Source organism: Drosophila montana, unplaced genomic scaffold (assembly GCF_035044405.1).
Source record: "Drosophila montana isolate Dmon_TW-CO22-7 unplaced genomic scaffold, ASM3504440v1 contig_2178_1, whole genome shotgun sequence".
Lineage (NCBI taxonomy): Eukaryota > Metazoa > Arthropoda > Insecta > Diptera > Drosophilidae > Drosophila > Drosophila montana.
This window is the reverse complement of record NW_026997075.1, coordinates 2,162,639-2,174,763: the sequence shown is the minus strand read 5'-3', so window position 1 is coordinate 2,174,763 and position 12,125 is coordinate 2,162,639. Positions and strand designations below refer to the sequence as shown.

Sequence of the window (12,125 nt, the reverse complement as noted above, 5' to 3'; positions counted from 1 at the left end):
TATATACATATTGAAAATATACAAAATATAAATTACATTTAAAACTCGATTTCTTTAATGGCCTTCCGCTAAATCAATGCATTTATTCGTGATTTAGTCTGTTGTGTGTTTGGGGTGGGGGGGATTAACTAGAGTAACTAACTCAGTATTAAGAATTATTTCTAACGGATGCTTCGACGACAAAAGTGAGCAAAAAGATTGTGGAGACACCTAACGGCAAATGCAGGAAGCTTGGTACGTCAACAAGAATGAGTAACGTAACGTATGACTGCATGACGTTATCGATAAATCGGCAAAGCAACACTTTTGAAAACCGGCTGTTAAGTAAACAGACGTAAAAGACGCATACTTGTTTGTATTCGTCAAACTTCAAATAAATACGATTATAAATAGTTTAATTTAGATTGTACTCCGAAAATACGTTGATTGTCAAACTATAATTTATCATTTGAATGCAACAGTACGATGAATGCGCGCAATGTTGGCAATTACATGAAAACAGCGCCGTAACAGGAGGCTAACAGGAGAGTAACATACATGCTCGTGACGTCACACATTTACATTAAATGGCTTCAAATGTTGTAACTGTACAATTAAATAACTTGTGGCATAATGGCGAGTAAAAGTGTCAGTTGTTTTAAAGTATTGGAGAGCTGCTATAAATCGAATTGATGTATGCACAAGCTTAATAATAATCACACGTGACGTCACATGCGCATATTTTGACGCTCTCAGAGAACGCTGAATAACGGCTCGGCGCATAGTCATACCTTGGTTGACTTCAACGTGTGCTGTTATTTTTTTTGTTGTTTTTCGATTGTGTCTTGTTGGATTTTTGCCGTGAACGGACTACGACGTCGCGCGACCGACGGCCAACAATTGCATTTTGTTGTTTTTTTTTCGTGTGTGCCGCGGTGTTGCGTTTGAAATACGCGTATTTACTTGATCGCGCGTATCAAAATGGCAGCAGCAGCCGCCGCAACAGCAGCTGAAATTATGCAATGAAGTGTGTAATTTTGTTGTTTTAATTATTTTCAATTTTTTTGTATTTTTTTTTTGCATTTTTTCTCCCGTTTTGTGGAATACACATGTGGGAAAATAAAGTTCATGTCGCACTTTTTGACCAAGTGCGCGCGTGAGTGTGCGCTGATGTGTATGTGTGAGTGTTTGTGTGCAAATTGGCAAAAACTATTCAAACAAAAAGAGCTTAAATCATAAAAAATATAAATATAAACAACGAAAATATGCAGTGCAGTTTCAGTTGTTGAAAGTGTGCGTGTGTGTCTGTATGTGTTTGTATGTGTGCATTGTGTATGTGCCGAACTGAACGCGCCTTTGTAGTTGATGTCGCGCAACCAGTTTTTTTACGTACATATTCAACAAGTTTCTGCTAAAAACGGCGGCGAATGCATGGATATGTGTGAGTGTGCGAGTGTCAGAGTGTTTTGTGTGCGTGTGTTTGTGTGTACTTGAGCGAAATTTGATTTTTAGCAAATGAAATTAGTTGCAGCAAACGGAAACCAAAAAGTAACTGCAAACCAAAGTCAAATTGCAAGCAGCCGCAACAGCAAAAACTGCAATAATAACAACAACAACAGCAACAATAACGAAAGCAGGGCAGCAATAGCGGCCGCCACATGAATTTCGCTAAAAATATTTGCGTTTATGCAGTGTCCGATAATACGATCAGCCATTGCAAATATTTCCATTATTTATTATTGTCTGAATGAAAGTTCAAAAAATTATAAAATTTCCAAATTTATAAATAATATTTAAAAAATGTAACAATTCGCATTCTTTTGGCTGCAATTATATTTTAAATAAAAAAATATAACAATAGCTGGTGACTATGTGAGACGCATAAACGTTATTATGACTTGACGTTTTCGGCTGCTGCAGCAGCATCAGTGCGTGAGTGACTGAGCGAGCAAGTGAGCGTGTGAGCCGCTCTTTGCGCTGCTTAGACTGCGCACTCTCTCGCTCTTGCGTCTCTGGCGCTGCTGCGCCTTTAGCTAAATAGCCTGTTGTTGTTGTTGCTGTTGCTGTTGCTGCTCCTGCTGCTGCTGCAGCTGCAGCTGCACTCTTCATATTGAGCATTTGAAAAAAAAGTTAGTACTACAAGTAATTATTTTACTACACATGCACATGTATGTGGCTTGCTTTTCGTGTGTGTGTCTATTTTTTTTGCCTGCTTTTATAATGTGTTTGCTATTTGTGTATTACGAGTAATAATAAAGACGCAGCCGTTTATTAATGTTAAATGTTATTGTTATTGTTTACACAGTCGCCCAACACCATGTACATAATTACATACATACATGCATATTTTGTTATTATTTTTTTTAATATAATCTACATACATATATATATTTGAATGTGATTTTTTTCGGCTGGTTTTGCTTTTGTGTGCGCTTAACAAAATGGAAACGAATCAAAAACCGTTATTTGTGATTTTCATTATTATTATTATTTTTATTATTTCTTAATTGTAACAAATCACAATTGTCTCATATATGTATATCTCTATGTATGCACATGTGCATGTATCTGCATTATTCGTGTGTGCTGTGTGTGAGTATTAATTAAAATTCCTTTTGTTTTTGCAGTGCCGCAAATTTTGTTTTGCATTTCTTTCGTTTGACAAAAAAAAAAAATTAAAACAAGTGAAACTAAAAAATTAATGTTTTAAAACAAAACAAAAAACACAACAAATTGTGCATATTAATTTTATATTAATATATATTTATATAAATATTTCGTTTAATAATTTTGTTTTGCTTAAAATTATGAAGCAGACGCAACACAAAAATAATTACAATAATAATAACAATATTAATAATATTAATTTAAACACAAATACAAATATAAATACTAATGAGCCGCAGACAGCAAATACTAATAAAAAGAAATATAACAATTATAACGCAACAGCAACAGCTACTAATAAACAACAACTACAACTACAACAACAACAACAGCAACAACAGCTACCACTACAGCAGCAAAGCAACAGCGAAACGGCGACAACAGCAGCCGCCTCAACAACAACAACAACAACAACAGCAGCTGCAGCTAAAGGCAAATTAAAAAACAAACACATTTACTTTGTGCGTCGTCGCTTTCGGCGCAACAATTCAAACGCCTCCCAAATCAATATCAGCAGCAGCAACAACAACAACAACAACAACAGCAGCAGCAACAACATCAACAATAAGATTAAGCATAAAACAAATTTCAGCAGCAGCACAGCAAAATCAACAACAACAGCACCAGCAGCATCAGCAGCAAAAACAAGAACAAAAACAAAGATGGGCGGCGGCAAAGATATTCGCCGCGGCCTGGAGCCATTGGAGTTTGAGGAATGCATTGTCGATAGTCCCGAATTTCGTGATAATTTAAATCGTCACGAGAAGGAATTGGATCACACTAGTCAGCAGATCAAGCGCATTATCAAGGAGGTTAAAGATCTAATGAGTGCCGCTAAAGGTGAGTACACACACAGAAACGCCAAAGTTAATGTTATTCTCTCACTCTCTCTGTTGCTCTCTCTATGTTAGTCAAGCGAACGTGCGCTCTCGTGCGTGAGACCGCGCTTGCTCACCCTGTGTGTGTGTGTGTGTGTGTCTTTGTGTGTGTTTGTGTGTGCCGACGCCTGTCAAGGTCAACCAGTAGCGCAAATAAAACCAACAAACAATACACAAGCAACAATTCCCAAGTAGTTAGAAAAGGGAGAGAGAGAGAAAGAGCGCACGTACATAGAATCAATTTTTAGCATGCACCTTTTAACGGCAGTTTCACTCTTACTGTTGTTCTTGTCACTTAGTGCAACAACAATCGCATGCAAGTGTGTGTGTGTGTGTGTGTGTGTGTGTGTAGGTAGAAATCATATGTATGCACATACATACATATGTATGTATGTATATAAGCGTAATATAATTTATTAGTCGAGAAGCTATTGCATGTTTATTGTTTGTTATTGTTGTTGCTGCAGCACTTAAAATACAAAACAAATGCACAACAACAACAACAATAACAGTAGCAACAGCAGCAGCAACAGGTGCAGGCAGGTGTACACACGTATGTATGTATGTACATACGTGTACGTATACATATGTATGTATATATATATTGCATGTGTATGAACATTTGCTAACAGAGAATAAAAAGCTATTTGCCTGTTGGTCAAGCCAATGTGGTTTTCTCAGTTCTAGCTTCAGATTGTAGTCAAGTGTCAATAAAGACAATGTACAGTAGTCCCTCATAAGATGAAACTCTTAGCAATGCATTGGAAGAGCATGTGTCTAACAAAGAAATTAAAGAAATTTGTAAAACTTCAATCAGTATCAGCGCCATTTGATCTTTTGCAAGCCAGAAGAATGACACAACAGCTTTCCACTTATTTTCCACGCTTGGGCATGGAACTCTCGCATACCCCATATTGATATTCAGTTATGTCATTCAATTTGCCGGTATTAATAGGCATTGGTCTAAATCTAGTCTATGTTATACATATATGCAAAATTATTTCGTTACATAAATTAATCAGCATTTAGATCCTTATAGGATTTACTTGATTGCTTTCATCGCATTCCACAGCACAGTGTGATCTCGAATGCTTCGTTTTTCACGAATTGATTCTCAAATGCACACACGCATACTGAATCAATGATTCACAGCTAATTTATGGCCCACTGAATGGCCACACCCAAGAAGTCCAAGTTCAAGTTGATCAATAAGTCAATGCGATCGTGGAAGCGTTTGCCCATATCGATAGTCGGGCCAATCTTATCGATGTCCAGACTAACCTTTTTGCATACGATTGCGCACTGTACTTTTAACGCTTATCACAATAAGGCATCGAATGGAATTGAATCGTGACGGGCGACGTGTGTTCACGATAAGCACGCCCCAAGCACTTGACCATTTAGTTAACGTTGACGTTAACCTTGGCGACGACTAATTATGTAAGCACACACACACACACACACACACTCAGTAATATGGCGTGAATGTGGGCTGCATGCGTCTGTCTATTTGGATTTGGTTTTCAATTTCGATTTCGCATAAGGCAACAACGAGTCGCATTGTGGACGGACCATAAATAGTCAACTCAGCTGCAAAATGTAATTAAACCCTGTACGGGCCATGCCCGTCCCTCTGTCCATATGAACGAGTCGATTCCGAGGACTATGAAAGCCATTTGTAGAACAGCTTTACTTTAAACTCCTTTCGGTATCGCAAAATCAATAAATACATGGTACATTATATAACCATATCTTATATTTCCACTCTCAAGAGTGGAAAACGCGTGAAAAACTCGTGGATGAATCCTTTTTTGGCTTAAGGACAATCGGTTTTATGGTCCACTTGAAAGATCTATATGAATATTCGTTTTAAACTATAAATATATAATACATTATATAACCATATGTTATATTTCCACTCTTAAGAGTGGAAAAAGCGTGAAAAACTTGTGGATGAAAACTTTTTTGGCTTAAGGACAATCGGTTTTATGGTCCACTTGAAAGATCTATATGAAAATTCTTTTAAATTGTATTCCATCAAACTTGGATAATCCCATTCATCTTGGTTCAAAACTCTATTAAGTTTGTTTGAGAAAATCTTTAATATTATGTTAGTCGTTGACTCTTGACGCGATCATTTTTACTTATTTCAATATTGTCGCTGTTGCTTGACAAGTCCTACTCAACGGTTGGCTGAGTGATTGACTGACTGGTTGATTGAGTGATTGATGGTATGCAGTGACAGTCGCAAATTGAGTGTAACTAAAGTTGTAAACAAATCAAAACTGTTGTTGCTCAAAGTCACAGCTTAACTCTATGTTGGCTACAAATGCTCGGAGGGCGGTGGCAACAAGGGGACAGCGGGGTAGACAGTGCACATCAGCACCTCACACATTCGGATGCCATTGAACGCATTCACCAAAAATGTATCGCCGTCACTGTCAAAATCACAGTCCAAGTCCAAGTTTGAGATACTCGAACGCGCACACTCACACCCAGATACTCACAGCCACTGAGAGACTCGTACTCGTATTCGTGATTATTCAGGTTGCCTTGCGGGTACTCGTTTTGTAGTTGTAGCTCATTTTGTTTTCGGCTTTGTCAGCTTCATTAGCTTCATAAGGTTTGTCACCTTTCCATGTTTGCGCCAGCAAATAGACAGACAGCCAAAGTAAATACGAATCAGACATGAGCCTTAAATTGCGAGAGTTGAATAACGACCGAAAGATACCCTGTGAAAAGCAAGCAGACTTTAAGAATCGCTTGACATACTATTTACCATCAATCGGCGAAACGAAAGTGCAGCCGATTAATCAAAAGTGTAGTCCGATATTTATCAATATTTTAGGCTTAAATTGATACGATAACCAAGGCGTTTATCGATAAAGATAATTAGTTTGGCACTTTCAACGACTTCGATTAAAACTATTAATTGATCGATAAAAAGAACAACAACATGTTTACTATCGATAGTGCTAGCGACAGTTTTACAACACTGGCTCACATTTTGTCACTGCATTGTAGAGTATTCACACATTCAAGTAACATTACAGTGGGGAATTCAACTCGGGCTTTTTTTTTGTGAATAGTTTGAACCCTTGATTTTCAATCGAATCCGAATGCTTGTTCTAGAGCTCTCGTGTTTGCTGTTGGACTATGTGACTCTATATATGGGTCAATGTGACAAATTTGATTGAAGCAAAAACAACAACAACAACAACAACAAAAACAAAAACAGTCGAATCAGTTGTATTTAGTTATCAAACTGCGAGGCCAGTTTCAAATGCAAATGCCCAAAAAGCTCAAAGCGACCTTCAAAAACTGTTGATCTCTGAATGTCTGTTTGTCTGTTTGTCTGTTTGTCTGATTAGGCGTGGCCGAGACTCTAAAAAAAGCCAGTTCTCGAAAGTGTTCCAGTTCTAGTCTATGGCTTAAAGAAGTAGAATAGAATAGAGCTAAGGTTAGGGCAAAAGTAAATGGTATTTGCATATGAATAAATATTGCGTGGTATCTTTCAAAGCTTATCAACAAATTTTATTTTCTATGGTAATTATTTAATCAGAATCGTAGCATCTATTGATATTTTCGGTATTTATTGGGGATGATTTGGAATAAGCTCTGTAGAAGTCTCTTATATTCTAGCTGCAGAGAATATTTGACATCAACTAAGGGCACTTTTTTTCATTATCATTCATTCTGTTTGTCAAAGCTAAGATTAGATGTTTTATTATCAGATAAATGTCATAAATTATTAATTTTCGATTCAGTTTTGTTTATTTATAATCTTGATCAGGTTAACTGAGTTTATCTTGAAACTTCACGTCAATTCTTTTTCTTTTAATAAAGGCAGTATTTGCTTCGAAGTCCTCCGATACGGAACACTATATCGTATAGCTGTCATCTTGATAGAAATCCACAATTGGGAGTTTCTTGTAAACATAGACTTTAAGAAACAATTTGTTTTTGCTCGAAGTTCTCCAGTTTTTGTAGTCGGAGAAAAATTGAGCGAAATATTAATATTTTGTTGTCCATTCAAATTCAAAACCGCTCGAACTGTCTAAAGAACTATAACTATATAAACTTTATATAAATAAATAAAATAAAATATTTTAACCCTATATTAATTACTTTTTAAATTCATTAATTCATGGAATTAGTACATGAAATCGCCTCGCTCAAAAATGTGAGCATATTATGAAGAAAATCTAAAACAAAAAGTTTTCAAAATGTCAACATGGCAAAAGTAAGAAAAAAAAAAGAACTGGGCTGTAGCATAGTGTCAGTGGAATAGGTAAAAATGGAACGTTCATTTCTGCAAGTTTGTACACCTTGCTTTCTGCCTGCTTTTGTCGTTTCTATATTTAGAGAATCAAAATATCGGTTAATAAACAAATGCTCTCCAAATGCTGCGGCTGAATGTCAACGCGCTCCGCATGCCAAAGCGGCTCTTAAAACTCGAGCTTAAGCCAAAACTTCAAAATGCAAAGCTGCAAAAAAAAACAAAAAAAAAACAGTAAAAAAAAAATTAATTTTACGCTGACGCTGAGCAATTCAATATAAATGTAAACAATATTTACACAAGTGTGTGTGAGTGAGTGAATGAGTGAGTGTGTGTGTGTGTGTGTGTCTCTGCTTGTATCTATGTATGTGTGTGTGTGTGCACAAAATGTTAACGGCTTTTCAGCGCTGGGGTTATGTGTGCATAAAATTTGATCGCCAGCTTGTTTGAAATGCGATCAATCTTTCGGCCAGCAAAAGCAACAATTTTTTTTTGGCTATATGTATGCATACACACACACACACATATATATATATATATATATATTTGTATGTATGTATGCTGTATATACATATGCATAGCTGTGATATCCGGCGTGCTTGTGCGCTGAAACTAAACAACGCATCGTTTTTACATTTGAATTTGGCATGAATCATTTAGCTTTTTATATACCCTGTACCCATTAAAGATGTATAAAACAAGAAGAGGATAACATAAAGTTGTGAAATTATCTGCGCAAAAGGCGGAAGACAACGCGCCGAGGAGCAATCTTTACCAGGTGCGTATCTCTGATCCATCAGAGATTACATGACCTAGTAGTTAGGCTTGTGGGCTTGTGTGTATCATATATATATATATGTATATATATATAAATATTGATAAGTTTTGAATAAATATATATCATTATTTCACTGGATATCATTACATCATAAATATATCTAGGGAATTATATGAGCTGGAGATATAAATTTTGGTATCTATTATACCTTCTAAAAAAAAATAATAAAGATAAACAACCTTCTAAACTATAAGAGTTAATTAGGCTATATAAAATCGGACTATAAAGCCAGAAGTTATTTGGAATTGCATTTTGTACAGTCTAGAGCTGAAATAGAAGAGGGTCGGATGCTGCATATAAATTCAGAGCGGTGTATAGGGTATCTGCCATTCGGTCACTCTCGACTAGAGCAGTTTTGTTAGTTGGTTGTTGGTTTTTCGGCTTGAGAAATCGTTTTGCCGCCCCCTGCCGCATGCTCAAAAAACCAGTTTCAGTTCGAAACGCCGCAGCTTATCAGCCACATTCTTCATCTCTCTCTCTCTCTCTCGATCTCCCTGTCTCTCTCCCTCTCTTTGACTCTCTCCGTCTGTCTCTCTTTTTGGCGCAGAACATCAGAGACAGCTGAGAGACAGTAAGAAAGACAGCAGAAAGATACTGAATGATCGATTAGCGGCGCGTTAGTTTCTTTAGATAAGCCATAGAAGTGGCGTTGCTTGTTGATTGACAAGCACTGCCGCCTCTAACCCACCCCTCCCTTTACCGCCTCGCCCCGCCCCCTTTGGCATATGACGCACCCATTGCTAGCCGTCGGCTTGTCTGACTGCGGGTACGCTGCGATCATCATGCCACTCTTAAAGCCAAGCTAATCAGCGCATTAGTCGATTAACTATTACGAGGCACCATTTCCCCATTCCCCTCGCCCCTTGCCCCTTGCCCCATACCCCCGAGATGGTTTTACCCACTCGAAATGTTTACCATGTTTGGCGTTTTGGTCTCGAGAGTTGCTGGCTCTGTGTCTTTCTGTCTTTTTGACTGATTTGTCAAAAGTGTTGGTAGTTGGTAGTTGGTAGCTCTTTGGCTTTGCACAGAAACCCAATTCTTGGAAAAACGAGCAAACGAAATAAACCAGCTAAAGCTTAACAACAAGCAGCATGTAACTAATTGTGCTCTAGTCGAGAGTGCCAGCTAGTTGATAGTCCGTTTGCCTCGCACCGAGTTACCCTAAGATACATTGGAACATACCTTAAAGAAACGTCTGTTCTGAGTATCCGAACTTAAGTAGTCGCAAATATAATAAAAACTATGCGTATGGTTACTCAACAATCAATATTTCATTTATAATGATCAAGAATTGTATATTTTGTAAATATATACCGTTTATATATGGGATCTAGGCAGGCCTACCTCTGCCCTCAGCAAGATCACAGAGTGGGCTGAAGTTTTGTATCTATGGGAATACCAGCACTTCTTATCGATTTAAATCGAAAGTAATCGCAAATATAATAAAATCTATGCGTATGGTATATTCGATATTATGTTCGTATTGATCAAGAATTGTATATTTTATATATAGACTGTATATTTATGGATTCGAAGCAGGCCATCCTCTGCCCCGACAAGATCATAGTGTGCGGCTGAGGTAGGTTCAAGCACGTATGTGTGGTATCTGCCAGTCGAGCACACACAACTCTTGTTTTATTTTCATATTTGTGAGTTTATTAAGTTACTACCCACACCTGACAAATCGCGTATATGTGATGTTTCTTACTTTTTACCTGTTTTGCTTTGGACACAACTATTTAAAGTGTGCGACAGACACGCAAACCGATTGTTTGCTTCGTTGGACGCTGTCTGCTTCTTCGTTTTGGTTTTTGAATTGGTTAATTTTTTGAGGTGCGAGTTCTACGCCGAGTACCGAGAGACCGAGTCTACTTTTCTATTTTCACCTCCCACTTTTTTTTTTTAATTTTCCGCATTGTATTTGGCAGAGTGTCAATAGAAAGCGGCAGTGCATGTGAAAATAATATCGATAAATCGTTGGCTTTAAGTGTTTTTCACAAGTCATCGAGTGTTATCGACATATTGATATTTATCATTAGGCTTTGCTTTAACATTTAGTTGGCTTTTTCTGAATGAACTGTATTTAATATGCAATTCTTATCGATACATTCATATCGGTATAAATCGATTTGTTAGCATTCATCAGCTGAATCGTAAATTTGGCCACATTTGGTATTTATCGATAAATGCAATTTATCAAAATAACATTTGCATTGTGAATAGTTGTTCTTAGTTTCTGTTATCGATTCCTTATCGATGGCTCAGTTTTGGCACAACGTTGCCCGACTCGTGCTCATATAGGATTTCACATGAAAAGAAATCAAGCTTTCGCACTGCACTTATCGAAGTTCAAAGCGGAATGGCGAATCCATTGATATTCTGCGCTGACGAAGAGCCGGGTTAAATATTTACTTTGACGTCTGATCCACATACAAATACAAATGCAAATACTTGACAATATGAGTATAAAATACTTATATGAAAGTGTATATATTTATATATAAATGTGTGTGAGTGTGTACATGTTTATTTAATTTTTGCACTTATCGAATTTCGCACTTGCACAGTCGTATCACTTGAGCTTAAAGTTTCACTTGCCTTACGGCAGCATTATTTATGATTCTGTCATAACGACAAACCTCTCTTGGCTCATATGACAAGTCTGCAAAAGCTATTTGGCCCAACTGGTCGCCGGTTTTGTTTGGTTTTGCAATACATTTGGCAGGCCTCACTAAGCGCTATAAAAAAAGACAAATAAATATGTGTATAAAATGTAATCTCATTAAAAAGATAAGATAATTACGAACTAAACCTTAACAATTTTCTAGGCATTCAAAAGAAACCCAACCGAATTTAGCCAACAGAATTCCATTGACAGTGCAGCACTCGTTCGGTCGCTCGGTTCGCCCGGCAACAATTTAAAGAACTTGCTTCGGCGAAACGATAAAATGTATCTTTTTGCCTTTGAAGTTGCTAGCACTTTGCTACTGAGAACTATAAAAGACAGATCTGTGAAGAGGTTGAGCAATAAGATCAATTTGTTATAAATGGAATCAATGTTTTTTTATATTTACGAAAGATAAAGCACGCAGACGATTTCCTAAGATCCATTAGACTTCAATTTGTAATATTCTTTTTTGTTTCGTATATTTTTACTGGGAACTATAAAGGACAGATCTGTGAAGAGGTTGGACAATAAGATCGATTTGTTATAAATGGAACATTTACGAAAGATATACATATCAAGCAAACAATTGTTTTTCTGATCCATTAGACTTCAGTTTTTATATTCCTCTTTGCGTTGTATCCGTAATCGCTTATTCAGTTTCTCATTGTGCTGTATTCGTAAGCGTTTCGTTCGCATATGCATTTTTATTTCGCTTTCTTATTTGTATTTTTATATATTTAATATTCTTCTTTGCTTCGAATCCGTAAATGTTAATTCAGTTTCTCTTTGTGTTGTATTCGTAAACGTCCCGTTCGC

The 12,125-nt window shown here is 36.9% G+C and overlaps 1 protein-coding gene and 1 long non-coding RNA gene across 5 annotated transcripts in view; one reads left to right on the top strand and one right to left on the bottom strand.

The window, feature by feature from the left end:
- Window positions 1-2,785: 2,785 nt before the first annotated feature.
- The window catches only part of Graf (GTPase regulator associated with FAK), a 63,205-nt gene continuing 53,865 nt past the window's right edge, over window positions 2,786-12,125 (top strand). For 2 of the 3 annotated variants that reach the window (XM_064680777.1, XM_064680776.1), the window contains exon 1: window positions 2,813-3,486. In XM_064680777.1, the coding sequence (XP_064536847.1) occupies window positions 3,309-3,486 (178 nt within the window). In that variant the 5' untranslated portion in view covers window positions 2,813-3,308. Of the gene's footprint in view, window positions 3,487-12,125 lie in introns of all 3 variants that reach the window. The other variant, XM_064680775.1, reaches the window with a different exon arrangement.
- On the bottom strand, window positions 11,137-11,789 carry LOC135427571 (uncharacterized). Of its 2 annotated transcripts, none has more exons than XR_010436086.1 (3): window positions 11,716-11,789; window positions 11,445-11,650; window positions 11,137-11,379 (listed from the first exon to the last, which is right to left on the bottom strand). It is a non-coding gene; the product is annotated as an uncharacterized LOC135427571 (long non-coding RNA). The 2 variants fall into 2 exon arrangements; XR_010436087.1 differs by having other exon boundaries at window positions 11,454-11,650.